Raw genomic sequence first — 17,953 nt, 5'->3', positions numbered from 1 at the left:
AGTCTCATCACGCAAGAAAGTAAACTCCTTCAGCTACTCTGTCTCAGAGCTGGGATTGCTTGGAAATCCATAGAAGGTGTTCAGCATCTCACAACTAAATCTAGTGACCACGGTAGAAGTTATCACAGCTGACAAGCTGCCAGCATGAGCTTCCTCTAAGGCTCTGAGCTGTAATTAGTTTGTAGGTACCAGAGAATGCAGTCACAAGACCAGCTGATAACTTCAGCTGTGATCCTATTTATTTTACTTAGGGCCTGTAATTCTTTACTGGAGAAGCTATGGACAACGGCTTAACTTTTCACTTCTTAATTATTGAATGACTAATACAGAAATTATTACAAGTGTTGAAATAGTTTTCCTTATTTGCAATGCTTCTACAAGGACAAAGTCCGTTTTGCAATTCTGACTTGCATGCAGTTGCACAGACTACTTCAGTGAGGAGCTGTTTTGTTACATGAACAAATCACTGTGAGAACTGAAGTTTGGACCTTGGCTTTCAAATCAAATTGATTTCAAGCATCAAGCACCTTTAATCTCACAAATTCTTGTTGTAGATTATTTTAGTACAAATTAATTGCTTACTTTTAAATGAATTGTTGAGATTATGGATTTAGATTTAATATTTATTATTTGTCAACAATAAACTGTTGATACCATTGTGTAATAAAGAAAAGCAGCTCTTAATCTTGTCTCATAAACCAGAACTCAAAGCCTCACATGAACATTACAATGAAATGTCTCCTTGAGCCAGAACAAATCCTTGCTGATCACACTGATCCTTTCCTTCTTGTTCTGCTAATTTGATTTTTTGATCTATATTCTTATTTACTGAGGCATCTTATCAATTATATGAAGAAATCTCATGGCTCTGAATGCAATTTTAGCAGAACTGAGTGGACATGACTCTTTCCTTTTATTTTATTACCCTTGCCAAGTAGTTTTTAAACGGAAGAATACTCCCAGAGGCAGCTCTGACTTTGGCATGGTGGCCCAAGCTTTGGAAGCTCAGTAAAATCTTTCCAACCCTTATACTCCTCCTGAGCTCTCAGGCAGGCACACCAGGAATGAGCCATAAGGCAGAATAGGCCACAAACTGGAAGAAAAGGCACATACCTCCAGTGGGAACACACTCCATCCATGCTGTCACCCTCAGGGTGACTTCCCTGACAGCTGATGTGTGCCAAGAAATACACTGAATACCTCACGTACCTATTCAAACTATGAAAAAAGTCACAAAATTCCTGAAAACCTGATGATACTTCAATGCTGAAAGCAATTTAATTTATTCTGGGAATGCTGACTATTCATTGGAACAATAAAGAATTTAAACAGAAGATGAAATATCCTCTTCAGCTGTTAAGAAGGTCTGGAAAAATTGTTTACAGAGGCGAATAAATGGGAAATTAAATGGAGATACAAGAGTATGGAATATTAACAGACCTTGAGACTTTTGCTAATGTTATGGTGTATTTGTTTGACTCCTCAAGTGTGAAATGTCATTGTTGTCAGATTTGAATCTGAGTGCAAAAACAGTGCTAAGTACTCTTAGATATCATAGAAAGTGAATTAAGGCAGAAAACTAAGGATTCAGAGATAAGAGGGATGTTTCAGAGAAAGAAAGATTTACAGAAACCAGAAATGGGAACAGAAATCTGCAAAACCAGGGAAACAAGATCAGATTTCTCACTTCCAGAGAAATGAGTGCTTCTACTTCCAGTGCTTCTACTCAGCACTAGGTCTGAGTAGAAATTCTAAAAAAAATCCCAATAAAGCAGTAGATAAGAGATACAGATAAACCCTTCAAAACCTTTCCTCTTCCATGTTCCCTGCCTGCTATACATACAAAAGTAAATAAACAACATTTGTTTTCAGACTGAACAGCCATTAGTCATAATTCCCAAAGAGAAAATTACTTGTTAGTGCCAAGCACAGCTGGGACTGTATTAACACAGTTGGACAACAAGGGAAGTTGTGTTCCAGAGAGATCAAGGGCCAAGAGAGGTTGGACCATGACTTTTTATCCTGAGAAACGAAGGAAACCAAGCAGCAACATAACAGCAAACTAATACCTTTGATGCAGCTTCCCTCCCTTCTGTCTGCAACATTGTCCATGCACACAGATATTTCAGAAAACATTGCTTTACTCTTTGGTTAAGGCCAGCAAGCATACAGATCTTCATTTTACATCAGTGTTACTATAGGTCATCTGCTACTCACAACTCTATTCTGGACATTCATTTTCACTGTCTTTCACTGGCACCAAACTCATCTCTTTGTTACAAACATGTATTCACATCCATCATCTGGTTTTCTTCATAGTCCTTTTCTCATTTCTTCACTATGTTCACTCACCCATTCTTCACACATTGTGCTAGCCCTGTTAATTCTAGACTAGCCCAATTCAAAATCAGTATAATTTCTTTAATATTTCTGGAATTTCTCTCCCAGTAAGTAAATCCACATATACCCAGGCACATCCCTCTCACTGCACACCCACAACATCGTAAGACCCAATGCTACCATAAGGCATGAAACAGATTCCAAACAAGGAACAATTAAATAATCTGTAGCTCCTGAGTTTGAAAAACTGAAAAAGCAGGAAGGGGTTGTACAAAAGAGATCTATCAAACCACTCTGCAGCAGTGCATCAGATGCTCATTGTCTCACCCAAGACAAGAACTACAGGGCACTGAAAGAAGCTGCAGGAGTCAGGTTAAAAAAGCAAGGAGACGGCAGCTCTTACGCAGTTCATCTGTGGAACGCTTTGTTCAGGGTGTTGCAATGTCAGAAGTTTGTTCTGGAGGAGACGGGAGAAGTTCAAAGGAATAGAGGTCAACTGAGGCTTCCCAAACACAGAGGACTGTGTTTGGCTCATGAAATCCCCACATCAGAATTGGATGGGGTTGCACTTTTGGTCTCCATTAGAAAATGCACCTCACAGACTTCTGGTCAGACTGTACAGCTGAGTTTGATCCTGGGCAATACATAAGACATCAGTTTCTTACTGCAGATGAAGGAACACTTTTTACAGCATGACTGACCCAAAAAGTCATTTTAATCTGCAAGATATTCAATTCTTATATAAAAATCAATCCAGTAAATGTGCAAGGGTAATTGAAATAATACCTACACTGCATTTTGTATAGAATAGAGTTCTCATTTTGATTGGAGTTAGAAAACAGAGAATGGGAAAATATTCCCTAAATATATAAATCCTCATAATTTTTTTGGAAATTGCTGCAAAATCAGTGAAAAATGTTCAAAAGATATGAGGACAAATGGTTAAAAAGCATGATACCTCTGAAGACCTCATTTCTGGACTGCTTGGAAATTGCAGTAAATTCTGTATTTAATAATTATTTCAGGAAATTTCATGTTTCTTAGTTATCTCATAGCAAATAATTTTTTCCAGATGCTTTCCATGTTTCTTTCCCACTCCTAGTTTGCTTCATTCTCAAGTTTCTTTTTCTCTTAGAGCAAACACTTGGCTCCAAAAAGACCAAAAAAAAATCAAGAAAGAATTGCCAGAAAAACCTGCTCCATGCAGTGTGTACAGTGTTCCTGATTTCCTTGCAAAATAATAATCTTCACTGCTGAGCTGCTGACATTGTGTGTTTGTGTTTATATACACACACCAACGACACTGCAGCTGGATTGAAGATGGGTAAAAATAACAAGTCCCCCACAAAATAAATATCTGATTTCATCTGCCTAGGTACATATTTTTACACATGCAATACTTCTGCTTGTAATTTTACTCTAAAGTATGCAGATAATTGAAATGTATACAGTACCAAGCTAATTCTGAACTGTTATCCTTATATAGAAATGTTAAGATTTCATTCCTTTCACAGCAAATTTATCATTTTTCTGACATTGGAATATACAAGTACTTCTTGCCCTTTGAACACTTGATTAGAAAAACTTGAATACACCATGCTACTGATGTATAAAAATAGCATTGGGTCTATTTATCACATTGTTTCATAAAATCCAAGCCAACAGGTCTCTGAGACACTTTAAATATTTGTACTGAAGGAGTCCTAGACTAGAATTGTTCATGTTACTTTTCTCTACCTAAACATTATTTATGCAATTGAATAAATTTTAAACAATATTTTAAAGAATCTCATCCATGTTCTAATTTTAAAACTATCTACAAATCTCACCATGGTAAATTTATTCATCACTGACGTGTTGCTGTTATTGGGGAAAGTCTGTGCCAATTGGTTTTACAATAGGCATCAAGAAATGTGTCTGTGTAAAATGTAAAGGAGATTGATTTTTATTCTAATTATCTTTTTAGATTAGCTATGACAAATTAGCAGCATTTGACCATTTTCACCTACCATTCTATTGTCAACCGGTTTTCATACACTCTTCCTTTAACAGCGTTGTATTCACTTCGGCTGCTAAGAAGTTGTTGCCTTATTTGGGAAGCTTCACTGGAAGCTTCTTCTGGGAGCTGTTCTGCTTTTTCCAGTTCACATTGTTGTTCCAGTTCAGCACTGAGGCGTTCAGCTTCCTGCAACAGCTGGGTCTCAGATTCCTGTAAACTACATTGAATAGACAAATTTAGAACTAGTCAATGTGAAGCACAAGCTTTGTATTTATACTTCTTTACATAACTATAATATCTAATTTAAGCTTTTCAAGATAAGATGGAATTAAGATCTGAATAATCTTGTCTGACCCCCTAATTGACCCTGCCTTGGGTTGGACCTCCTGAATTCTGTTCAAACCCAAATCATCCTGTGATGCCACAAGAAGAGTTTAATCAGGGCGGTTTTCCTGCGTACCTACAGTTGGAGTGAGATTCATCTCATCTAATTTTAACCGGATGACAGATTGTTAGTCTAATTTATTTATTTGCCTAACATTTCCTAGACAAAAATGAAGAGACAGGGAATCCATTTTATCCTAAGAAGTGCCAAAGGCTAGATCTGATTCAGTGTAGACACCTATAATAGTGAACATTCACCAGGACAAGGCCCATTCTGGCCTGTATGACAATTTTAAGTTCTTAATAATCACCAGGACATCTAACCAGTGATGAGTTACATCTAGCTACTGCTGCAGTGCTACCAAGACCTGAAATAACTCATGTAATGATACACAAGCTGAAAATACATTTGTGGACATCTGTGGAAGCTTATTCTAAGGCCTGATCAATGATCAATGATCTGATCTGACTTGTATCACCAGACTAGCTCCACAGAAATAAAAAACTAACTCCTGTCAGTGTCTGGAGAGTGGTGTTCATAATACACTCAGGAACCTGTGTGGTGACAGCTGAAAAACATCCTAAAGGCTGTTAATAAAATACATTATTATGGAAAACTCTTAAAGGGAACAACAGTATGAAAATTCTTACACAATAAACCACAAATTAACCTATGCTTTATGCTATAGAAATCATTGTGTATGCCTCCTGAATATTACTACATTATGACTTTTATATAATGGTATACTAAAATTAGTCACAAATTATGTAGAAGAATAAAGAACTCTATCATTTGCCTTTTACTAATTAAAAATATAGTGCAATAAAACTTTTTTTTAAAACAAAGAAACTTAGAATTTCCCATATTGAGAAACTGTAGACATAAATTTTTCTCAAATTTGACATTTATGGCTTAAACAGAAACAAAAAATTACATATCACACTAAAGAATAGAGTTGACATGACAAAATGCTGATAAAATTACAAAATATAAAACTGACTATACTGCACAAATATAGTTGAAATAATACAGCAGAAAAAGTTTTGATTCATGCAACATTTCTCCCTGGATAACTACTTCCTTTTCCTAAACTAGAAAATAAGAAAACCACAGACATCAACAGAAAAGTGTGCCTTCATCATGAACAAATAATTTCATATATTTACACATAGATATTAAGGGGAAAAAACCTGACTTATTGACACTAGATTCTATATGATATTTCAATCTTCTTTGAATCTAACAGAATGTACACAGTTGTGGGAGAAAATATAATTGGCTGTAGTAATACACATAATTTCAAACACAATTCTTTCATAATACACATTTTGCATACAGTCACATAAACACATAAGTGAATTCATAAGAACAAAATTAGTATTGATTTTTTTCAAGATAATAATAAAAAGGAAAAACAGAAATAAGAACTGAGTGTTGAATCTAGATTTTGCTTTCTACAGATGCCAACAGTATTTTTTCATGTTGATTTAATTAAAGACAACGAAGAAATAACTGCACATCTAAACAATGTACACATACAGAATCACATGACTGCAAAAGTTAGTTTGTGCAGTCTGATTTGTCAGCTTTTGAATTTGTGAAATAATTATTACTTTACCAGAGACTTAAGAAAATAAGATTCCCAATCTGCTGATGAATCTTCATTATCTGAGTATCTTCCAGTTTGGGTTATCAGAATATTCATATTAGGTTCCTGAATTGAGATAATATAGACAAAATCTACAACTAGGCCACATAACAGAGTGACTAAAAGGGTTTTCAGGGGCCAAATATAAACTCAGATGCTTCAACTTCAGATGCAGCCTTACTACAAAATGGATGGGTGAGACACCACAAGGGGATGATACCCTGTTCTCAGTGAACATAAATTCAAAAGCACTAAAGACTTTGAAGAAAAGTATCAATGATGTTATCTGCCAGGTGGTATCTTTCAGCTTTTAGAATGCCAAATTGTGCCAAACAGAGAGCAAGAAATAGATTTGCTACTAAACAGAGGACTGCACCATACACTTACATCTTTGTGTGCATTGGCAACAGCCTTGGAAACTACCTGCACACAGAGTAATTGCACTCATCATATTAGACAAATTGGTATTGTGTATCAGAGAGGTCACTTTAGCACATCTGCCACAGGGAGCTGTGCTGCCTAAGATGAATAAGGCTTTCTCCTTGAGATTTTTACATGCTAATAAAGGAGAGAAGAAAACATGGAACTTGAAAACCTCATCCTGTGTCATTTGTCTTAACATGGCATTGCAACAACACTAGGACAGATGGGCATTAATTAGGAAAGGGATTGAATTCAACTGTAACAGGTGAAAAAATAAGTTCTTAATCCACAGAACTTATTCCACATGATAGTGTGAAGAACTAACAATTAAAAAAGCAGTATTGATTGTTGAAGGGTTCTTTGCAGAAAGAGAATATACACACATACTGCACTTACCACCAGCACAGTTCATACAGATGGAGAAAATCAGACCCTTGCAGATGTCTGAATAAGGAAGAAAAGTGTGGTCCCTATTTTTTTCTACTGACTGTTAAGGGACCCTTGGTACCTTGTTCAGATGAGCATGTCTACTGATGTTAACGTATGGACAACTGAATTCCACTTTTGATGTCTGAATCCCAATTTTGATGTCCTTAAAACTGGAGATCATGATCGATTTTTGGTAATTGATTTCCCTTGCTTCCTTTTAGCAGTAGGAGAAATTTGTCTGTGGGAATCAGTGCTCGTTCACACATTGGTATAACTACATCTAATACAGAACAGGACATCATGCTCTCTGATCCACTTTCTTACAGAAGTATGGCCATTTCATACTCCTGTGAGAACGATGGAAAGAATGAGAGATGTAATCTACCATCTAACATTTTCATGCTTTTGGTGCATTCTGTTAGGGGTGGTTTTAAGTGTGACAGAAAGGACAGCTGAGTCCTGTTTAAACTCAGGCCCTATTCCACTTGCTATACACACAAAGGGATTGCCTTCACAGTAATGAATGTCCTGTATAAAAAATATTGTATAAATACATAAAGCATGTAGGAATATGTTTGTATTTTTACAATGAAAGATTGTTTTCAAACTAACACTGGCTAAAAATCAACTAATTAGCAGCTACTGGATTTCTGCTTCAGCTCAGTGAACACCAGTGTGGTAGAAACCTTCTTGATCAATTAATCCAAACCCCACAAAATATGTTTAGATCTGAGCAGCTTGAAAAGTCTTCTTATATTTTCTAGGAACCTGAACTGATTTAGTAGTGCTGTTTTTAATTTTGCTTCTCAGAAAGATTTGCTATCTATCTCAGTAATCTGAAATAAAGTCAGATGATGTTTCACAGAGTCAGTACCATATCCCAATTCCCCACTTTATTAAGACAAAACTAGAAGACAGATACCCTCAAGAAAAACTATTATTTCAGTATTTTGAGAACCCTTTTTCAAATTTACATTATTTTGCACTTGTTGTTATTCAGACTGCCAGGAGGCACAGCAAATCCCAGCATAATCCAAATAAGCAGGTATAACCTGAATTAGTTTTAAATTAGTTTCAATGACAGAATTGCCTTAAAGTTTTTAATTTGGACTGTCAGTGGAAGTGGGATAAAATATTGTTAATATTGTGGATATTACGGTATGTATTACAAGAATGTAACAGGAATATAATTATGCTGATTTTACTGATAATTACAGGTATGCTGTAAGTAATATAAAAATATTAATAAATACTGATCTAGTATTGCAGTATTTTCACTAGGACTGCTGTGTTCCCACACAGGGGACACACTGTTCACCTGGTAGAGCTGTAGTGTTGTGTCTCCCTTTGTCCCTCTCTGTCTCTCTCCTGCCATTCACACATGCCCACCCCATGCCTGGCATCAGGCTGTGTGCATGATCTCTGCTCTCTCCTCCAGCAAGAACTGGTGCAGGGCAGGCTCACAGCTACTACATCTAATTTCCAAATTTCATTTTACTTTGAAGCTTAAGAGTCTAATCAAAATCCATTAGCAGTCCTATCAGTATTCTCAGAAGGTAAAATTCACACCTATTTAGGAGTGATAGTTTCATTTTCCTTTTTAGAAACAAGTTTTTAGCTTCTCCGGTTGCTCTCTATGATGTCAGCTCAATAGGTCAGTCTTTTCATACATTATGATTCTGGCTACAGGATCTTGAAATACATATTAATTTTAAACTTGCAAATTTTCTGTTGCAGTCTGTACATCCATTCCCAATATTATTATGTTTGTATTGGAAACAAAGGTGTGTTTCAAATAAGTATTTAAGTATCCCAAATTACCTTGAAAGTTCCTATTAAATAATACTGGTTTTCAACCTTGTGTTCTGGCTTCCTGTTTATGAACTGTAACTGTAAGAAAGTCTTAAATGATAGTTAGGCTTCAGCATGAGCAGAAAATTCTTTAAAAACATAATCCTTTGGCTACTAAAAGTCTACAAAGGAATATTATACCTTATCACAGCCTCATGCAGCAGGGTGTACTGTTCCTTCAGCTCAGCTACTCTGGTGTCTGTGATTTTTCCAGCAGAAAATAGCTATGGAAGGCAAACACAGAGTTATGAAATCTCCTAAGCACTAATACTTTTTCATTCTACTGCAACTTTTTATAACTGTAATTGGCAGCCCTTCTGTTTATACAGACTTTGGTGACATTAGAAATTATATACACAACCAAATCAAAGAAACAGACAAAAATCCTTATTTACATAAAAATTCAAAGCATAAATATAAGAACATAAAGAATGTTTCTATCACAACTACAGTTCTACCTGCACTGCACTATTTCTTCTCTGACTTTCTGTCTGTATTAATATTCATGATAATTCTGTCTTGACTTTGGACTCAGGCTCTAAGTAACCTCTTTTCCACTTTGCTTAACTGCTTCAGTTTTGGTATAAACCCACTGGCAAAACTGAGGCTTAAAGTGTCTTTGCAGGCAGTAGGGCAGTAGGTTAAAAAAAAAGGAGCTAGGCTAAAGCTGGATTATGCCCAGGCAACAGAACATGTTACCTTACATGCCTGTGCAGATCTGCAGCAAACACCAAGACCAAACAGGTCTTTTAAATACCTCTGGGGATAGTGACTCAAACTCTTCCTTGAGCAGACTTTTCCAACAATTGACCACACTTTCAGTGTAGAAATTTTTCCTAATATCCAACCTAAAGCCATGCTAGTGCAACTTGAGGCCATTTCCTTCTGCTCTATCACTTGTTACCTGGGAGAAGACATGACCTCATGGCTACAACTCCTTTCAGGTAGTTGTAGAGAACACCAAGTTCTACTCTGAGCTTCCTTTCCTCCAGGCTGAACACCTCCAGCTCCCTCAGCTGCTCTGCATCAGATTTGTGCTCCAGACCTTTCCCCAGCTCCGTTGCCCTTCCCTGGACATGCTTCAGCACCTCAATGTCCTCCTTGTAGGGAGGGGCCCAAAACTGAGCGTGGGATTTGAGGTGTGGCCTCACCATTGCTGAGTGCAGTGGGACAATTGTTGCCCTGGTCCTGCTGGCCATACCATTCCTGGGTGACACTGCTTTAGAAAACCTTTCTTCCCCTCCTTTGGTCACAAGTAAGAAGAACTAGGTTAAATTCAATGTTAAAAATGTAAGCTGATCCACCTCTATAAAATCCATGGCTAGCTTTGTGGGGCAGCAAGTGAAATCTGCAACTTCTATGGTACCCTGCCAAGAAATGTGATTATGCAGATCTCCTGAAATAAGAAGTGAAATTACTACAGCACCAAGAAAATCCTGTTATAATCCAGTTATAATTCAACCTTCAAAATATGCAGAAGAAACAATCTAGAACTAATCCTATGTCCAGAATACACATCAATATATCAAAGGAGGTATATATATTCCTGATAACTTTTTAAGTATTTTTGAAGATCTATTTCAAAATATTTCATGGTAGCAAAGACCATCTTTGCTCCCTGAGACCCCAAGAATAGAAAGTCTGCCTTTCATTTGTTTGCATGAGATTAAAGATAAGCAGCTCTCAAATATTTGTTTTGGCATTCTCAGCGATCAAAGATACTGTTCACTTAAGTTCAAAATACTATCTAGGTCTTCTGTGAGAAAGAAAATATTTCCCTTTCTCAACCCATTAATTTCTTAGCTCATACATGGATATAGTCATCCTGTTTGTGTGATACCTCACATTGCTACACTGAAAATAAAAGAGCAAGTGAGAAGATGCAGAAATGAGCAAAAAAAGGGCTTGTAAATGCCAACTGAAGATGACTTTTTTTCAGTCCTGTGTTTTTTTCAGTCCTTACCATAATGTCCTTGTAAGAACTGAGGTAATTTTATTATACTGGTGATCTCAGATCTGGAGCCTGGATATAGTCAGATAAATATTCTTAACTTGTTGAGTCTTCCAGTCCCATTTCACGTCAGTTGTACTTAACTGTATATTGCTTTCCTCAGATTTTCTTTCTCATTTTACAATGAACTGGGACCCCATACATTTTTGAACACAACACAGTTGTGTGGCCACAATTCACGCACAACATTGACAGATCATCTGAATAAACCAGAACAAATTTTGATTACCTAAATGCAGAATTACTGGAAAGTTGGAGGAAGATTTGTCTTTTAACAAATGGTTGCCTGGCAACTTTGTGCTTTCTGTTTCCCCTTACTCCCATAAATGCAATTACATTAAAAATATGCAATTATGTGTCTTATTACTGGATTTACTTGAATCTTTTGCTTTTAATGTAAAATTTCTGTTATGTTTATTTTAGCATATTAAGTTACCCCTAAGTTACCCTATTAAGTTATCCTTAAATTACCCTTGTGATTTTCTTACAATTTTTTATATTGCTATGCAATTTGAAGTCTGGCTTTTCTACCAGAAAAACAAAACATAACAAAGCAAAATCAAATCCAAACCCAAGTTCCAAAGCAAATTTGTTTCTTTCAATAAGTGAAAAGTCCTCTGAAGTAAAGTGCTGGATAATTCTGTCCTATTACAAAAAATGTGGAGAAAATTTTGTAGAAAAGGTGAAATATCCTTAATATTTTTCTATCAGGAAAAGGTAGATTTTCTGTCTCTGAGCAGGAATCATTTCAATATAGGAGTCCATGAGAAAAACAAAACATACTTATGCTCAAATAGCTGTTCTGTACACCTGAAAAACTTTTCTCTCCACAAGTTCATATTCACTTGCTACCAAAAGTTCCCCACCAGACCTGTCTTCAAAATCTCCTGATGAAAATTCCAATAAAAATTGAGCACTGTGTGAGGTTATCACACTGTCTAAGGGACTTCTTTTATATCCTTCCAGCTTGACTTCAGGCACATGATCTAAGGATCTTAGATCTTTGGATCTTTGGATCTAAGACCACAGTAGCTTCTCCAAGGTAAGAAGGTGGATAGAGATATTTATAAGAAAGAGAATATGTCAGAATAGGAATGGGAATTAAAACCACAGAAAGGAGAGGACCCACCATGAGGTACTCATCCATGTGAGCAAAACTAGTTAAATCTGGCCCTAACTTTATCAACACCTCCCCACTCTGCATTAAGTGCATTGGGCATTCTCCATTTTATCAGTTTATATTCAATTCTTGTTGACAGTCAGCTCAAAACAATGCATCAAGGAACTATCTGAAATTCCAAAACAAGTTTTCATAACTGAAATGTAATATAAATAAGAACTCTAGGAAAATTTTCCATTTCAAATTTCAAGGCTCTTAAAGTTCTTTTGGGACTCTTCAGAAATGAATAAAATTCAGCCAAATCATAAACACAAATAGATGATGTACTCTGAATATTGGTCTAACTCTTCACAGTCTTTTAATAAAAAAGCACACAAAATAAGCACAGAAGATAAATAAAGTCACCACCAAGAAATTACCACTTAACATCAATTACTTACAATCATTATTAAAGTGAAGTACTTGAGTCTTCTTAGGAAAGACTCAATTTCAGCAGTGCTTAGGATTTCTGGATTTTGGAGAAATGATGTAGCCAACACGTGTTTCTAATTATGTTTGCAGTTACTGCAAAACAACTGAAATGTATTTTAAGCTCAAATGGAATAAAGCTTTCTCTTTCTTCAGACTAAGTTGTAGGTTTTGTAACTGTAACAAGACCTTGTGACTACACTTAATGTTATTTTAACATACAGAATGTCCAACATTTTATATTTATTTGCTATTTCAAACATCTGAAATGTCTCATCAAACAACTCTTTGCCCCCTAATAATAGACTAGAGAAAAATATCAAGGGATTAATACATTTTATATTTTGTATACACTCAGTATTTCAGTGTAGTATTAGCCCCTTGACATATGGCTCTTCTGGCCAGTCTGTTTTGTCAGGTTTGGAATTTTCTTCTGTGCTGTTTATTTGAAGAGCTTTTCTTACCTCTTTCATGTAAGGTATAAAAGGTTAAGCATCCAGCAAAGAGAAAGGGTAAGTTCTCCTCTTTGAACAGACAGCTCTGCTTCCTCTGTCAAAATCCACAAGAAGCCACACAATTGGACACAGCACACAGCTCAGATGTGACAAATTTGAGGGAGAAGGCAATGCCACCTTCTCAGAGGTTGTTTCAACATCGAAGCAGGGCAACAGGTACAAGCACACTGAACCCACGCTATGACTCTTGCATTTCTGTCTATATTGCTGCATACCAGTCTCCACAGAATCCCAGGGCTAGGGATATCTGCAGATGTTTGGCTTGCCTATGCCTGTTATCTCCAAATTATCTAGGCAAAATCTTGGACCCATGATAATGCACTAAGGGAACTGAGGAGTCCTCCTCAAGTTCAGCCCACTGCTCAGAGCAAGTTCAAAACAAAAACTTCTCACTAATTCTGAAGATCATGTCCCAGCTACTTCAAGCAGAAGCATATAAAAATGAAGGAAAACCAATTATAAGGTTGTGTTTGCAACATCTCTGGCAATCTTAAAAAATGCCAAACACAACTCAAGAAAATATAATCTTTACACTTTTTATTCAGTCACCACGTATTTTTCAATATGTCTCAAATTCATACACATATGGAAGACTAACACTTCCAAAATTATCTATAATTTCTCTACTCAACAATATTTCAGGCTTCAGCACATGTTTCAAAGTATTTTAAAACAAGAAGATAAAAGTCATTAATTTAAGACTGTTAAAAGTTCTCAATAAACTGTAGTTATTGGTATGCAACTCTGCATTCCATTTTGGAGATTGGGAAACATTGCAAATACACACAGAAATAGCTGTAGTGCAGATATTTAGAGCATGACATGCCTTACTTAAGTCATTATTCTAGAGAAAGGTTACGATGATAGAAAGTAAAGAAAAATGCACTGAGGGTTTTAAATAGATACTGTAATTTGAGTTCAAAAATAAGGTGTCCATCTCACTTGGAACTACATACATTTATTATAGGAAGTAGACTTTAGAGAAAGTATGGAAAGCTCATAGAAAAAGCATATTTATTAGCTTTTCAAGTAAAAAGAATATTTGTCACTGAGTTTCCTAAACACTTTACTTAGGTGACAAATACCAACACTCAAAGTCATGAGGTTATTTGTTGCACAAATGCAGTCATGTGGGAGTAAAGGCATACACACAAATTATAGACACACTTACTTACAGTAGATACACTGTATTGCCTTACACTGAACTTCTACAATTTTACTTTTTTAATTACAGATGGATGAACCAGGCATCCTTTAATGAAAAATAAACTGCTGAAGAGCCTCCTAAAACTAACAAATAATGACTAGGGAAAATAATATCCTAAATTCTTTCCCAAGGCATAGTTCATAACATTAATTTTGTCCCCAGTTCATGGGAAAAAGCAATCCCTACATAGAAAGTATAAACATCAGCCACAATCAAGATGGTGCAGTGGGTAAGAATATGCTGCTGGCCACTTGAGTCTTGCATGGCTCAGGAAAGAGGGCACAGGAGACTGATAGGACAGGCATTTCAGGAAAGGACATAGCTTTCCTGCTGTCATCAAATTTCATTTGGCTACAAAACTTGAAATCAGGATAGTAAGAAACCAGCACAGTCTTGTACTTGCACTTGCTGCTTTTATTGGAGCAGGTTTGCAGGAATCAGAAAGGAATTCTTCTGAAAATACATAGAAGGGAGAGGCTTTTGTGTTTGGTATATCATCACTCTGAAAGTGCATTTGAGTTTATGCTCTTCATATATTGAACTAACTACAGCATCTTCAATGACTACAGATAAAGGAAATAGTCAGCAGTAATACATAGATTTTGAGCAGGCAGATCAGATGTCATGGGAGAAATAGAATTAATAAGAACATAGTTTTGTGGATCTCCTTCTTTACAAATATGGTCCTCATCTTAACAGAAGGAGTGATTTTCTTTGATCACATGAATTTTATAACACGTTTACAGTTATATTTACTGTTGCTCATATAAATATCATATCTACTACTTACATCCTCTATGTCAGTGGTGCCTTTCTGCCTGCTGCCAGAATTTATAAATAAAGCAAGGAACAATTTAAGCAGGTAGGAAAGTAATGCAGCCACTAGGTCTATGTAACCTGTATCTGAATAAGAATATTTAGAATCAAATGGAATGGGACTGCCTTTCCTTTTGTGTTCTGATATGTTCTCACAGACACACGAGGAAGTTGAATAGGTAGTCCTACAATCCAGTGGCTAACATAAGGACTGCTTGAATGAAGAATGACTACTGAGTTAAAAAAGAAAACAATTTAGTTAATCAGAAAGAATTTCAAATCAGAATTGGTTTCTAGTATGCACTTTTGGTATATATTCCACTTTGTGGAAAACCCTGAAAATTGATCTAATTACTTGTCATTCTCTTTCTCAGTCGAAATGTATCACAGAATCACTGAAGTCTACAGAAAACATGAGAAATATTACTGCAGCAGTTGAGTCTTAACACACTCTAGCTCTGCAACCAAAATGGTTGGTAGGAACGAGTCCCAGTGTACTTCAGGTTTGTACATAGCATTCATTTCAACTGCTTAGACAAACCTGGATATTTTGCCACAATTCTTCTTCAGGAGATGGTGATTCCCAGAACAAAGCCAGAAATCAAACAGATGCCAAACTGTTGTGTTTCAAATTGCCATAGTCACTAGTTAAATTAACATCTACCTACAGCCATAACTTTGTTGTTTTCTGTTTGACCTACATTCCATTATCTGCCAGAAAAAGAAAAAACCTTACTCTAAAAATCATGGGAAATGGTTCATGCTGTTTTTGATAAACTTTAGATAAACAATCTCAGACAAGTCTGATAAAACAAAATATATCACTTCTTTAACCTTGTAATCATGGAGTCGTTCTGTGAACAGATTCAAAATCTACAATAGAATTTCAGAGTCTCTTGAGCTGTCAGTTATTTTCTTTCTCTTTAGGAAGATGTCTGTATGAGAAAGATATCTCTTCAGTCCACAAGAAAAAAATAGATTCTTAAAAAGTAGACCAAAAGAGATTAAAAGCTACAAGAAATTTAGCTTTAAGTAAAAAGCAGAGATCTTAGCAGAAAAGTCTTAGTTACAGTCATAGACTGTTATTCAGTTAGATCTTTTCACAGTTGAAAAAGATTGGCTTTTGGGGTTTGTGATTGCTTAACCAATTTAAAGTTTTAAGTATGATGCAGAACGCTCTAGATATAGAGAAAGCCCATCTGGGAAGAAATTTCATGTATAAACAAACAGCAGGTCTTAGTTTAAATCTGGTCCAATATTTCTGCCATTAGTTAAATTGCATCAGCATCTCACAGCTTAACACTACTTGGTGTTCTTCCTCTTTGCTGAAAAACTCAGATTTGAAAGTTTGCTTCATTTATTCCAGGAAGGATAAGAGACATGAAACAAGAAAAAGGCTGTGATGTATTATGAGTGTTGCAGGTAGGAGAAGCATACATGATGGAGTATTGGATCTTCTGGACTCCAGGCAGACTGGTGACAGCCTAGCAGCAGAACATCAGGCCAGCAATGAAATCAGGAGGATAACAGAGCAACGCAGGATTACTGAAGTCTCATCCAGAGAAGGAAGTAAATATCTCAAAAGGAAGATACATATGGGACTAATGGGACTAAGGATGGTCCTGGATGTCTCAGAACAGAGATGTTTGAAAAGCTCAGATTCCTCACCTTACTGTCTGAACTTTCTTTTTACTTCCAGTACAAGCAAAAATTTCTGCCCTGGCAGATGTTACAAAATTCTAAAGATAGTTTAGGCTTTCAATGTAGCACAGCAATCACAAATTACAACAATATTTGTTATACATTTAAATATTTCAAGGCAAAACATGGAATGTGGTCTATCAAGGATAATTATTATTCATTTCACAGATACAGAATGGTTTTTCCAGTTCCAAGTCCCAAAGTAGATAGCAGAGTTAATTGTAAAGTGAATAAACAAGAGCATGGAGGGAATGTGGCTTCCCAAATAACAAGGATTTAAAATTCTATTCTATTTCTAAAGCCCCCAAAGAGGCTGGTATAGCTTTCCTCCATTTGATAGTAGCAATCATACACAGGAACAAGGCTTTGGAAATACCTGATTTTAGACTGATACAATGAAAAATTAGAATCCTGTTAATCAAATCAAAAATGAAAAAAATTTACTTGCAAATTAAAATCATACATTTTATCTTTTACAAACATTTCAGTTTTGATGCATTTTAAACAAAACCAAAATGATGTCAGTATCTTACACCTGAATGGCAGGGGGTGCCTTTCACCTCGTTGCTGGGGAACTGTCATGATCTGATGGGGAGATGGAGTTCTGAAACATAACTAAAAGCATCATGGCAGGTTCTGGGATGTTCGTTGAGAATACAAGAAAGGTACATTCAAAACCCATCTCCCAAGAAAGTGCCTAAACTTTTGGGCTATGCAGAAATCAGAAGGAATTTTTGCAGGGGTTAGACAAGTAGGTTTTTTTACTAAGCCTCCCTCCTGTACTGTAAGCATGTGGTGTGTATAAAAGCTATCAACATTACAGATTGTGAACTTGTGGATTATATGTGTGACTAATGTCTGTTTAATGTTTAATCTGTATTATGAGTAATTTCAAATAGGATTTAGGGAAAGAAATGATTCAGATTGGACTAATTAAATAAGAACTGGGGTAAATACCCTTCACTCCTGCAAGTTATTTGACTCTTGACTGAGCTGTGAGTGCATAAAGACATGTTCATGTGGCCTTGTTTTGAGGCACA

The 17,953-nt window shown here is 36.1% G+C and overlaps 1 protein-coding gene across 7 annotated transcripts in view; it reads right to left on the bottom strand.

Moving 5' to 3' along the window:
- Positions 1 to 17,953, bottom strand: part of CCDC146 (coiled-coil domain containing 146) — a 65,961-nt gene that overhangs the window by 26,750 nt on the left and 21,258 nt on the right. For 6 of the 7 annotated variants that reach the window (XM_063396928.1, XM_063396934.1, XM_063396932.1 and 3 more), the window contains exons 3-4: positions 9,217 to 9,299; positions 4,350 to 4,556 (exon numbers count right to left, since the gene is read on the bottom strand). In XM_063396928.1, the coding sequence (XP_063252998.1) occupies positions 4,350 to 4,556; positions 9,217 to 9,299 (290 nt within the window). The remainder of the gene's footprint in view (positions 1 to 4,349; positions 4,557 to 9,216; positions 9,300 to 17,953) is intronic. The other variant, XM_063396935.1, reaches the window with a different exon arrangement.

Source organism: Prinia subflava, chromosome 4 (assembly GCF_021018805.1).
Source record: "Prinia subflava isolate CZ2003 ecotype Zambia chromosome 4, Cam_Psub_1.2, whole genome shotgun sequence".
Taxonomy (NCBI): Eukaryota; Metazoa; Chordata; class Aves; order Passeriformes; family Cisticolidae; genus Prinia; species Prinia subflava.
The sequence above is the reverse complement of the archived record's forward strand: the minus strand, read 5'-3'. Positions and strand labels throughout refer to the sequence as shown.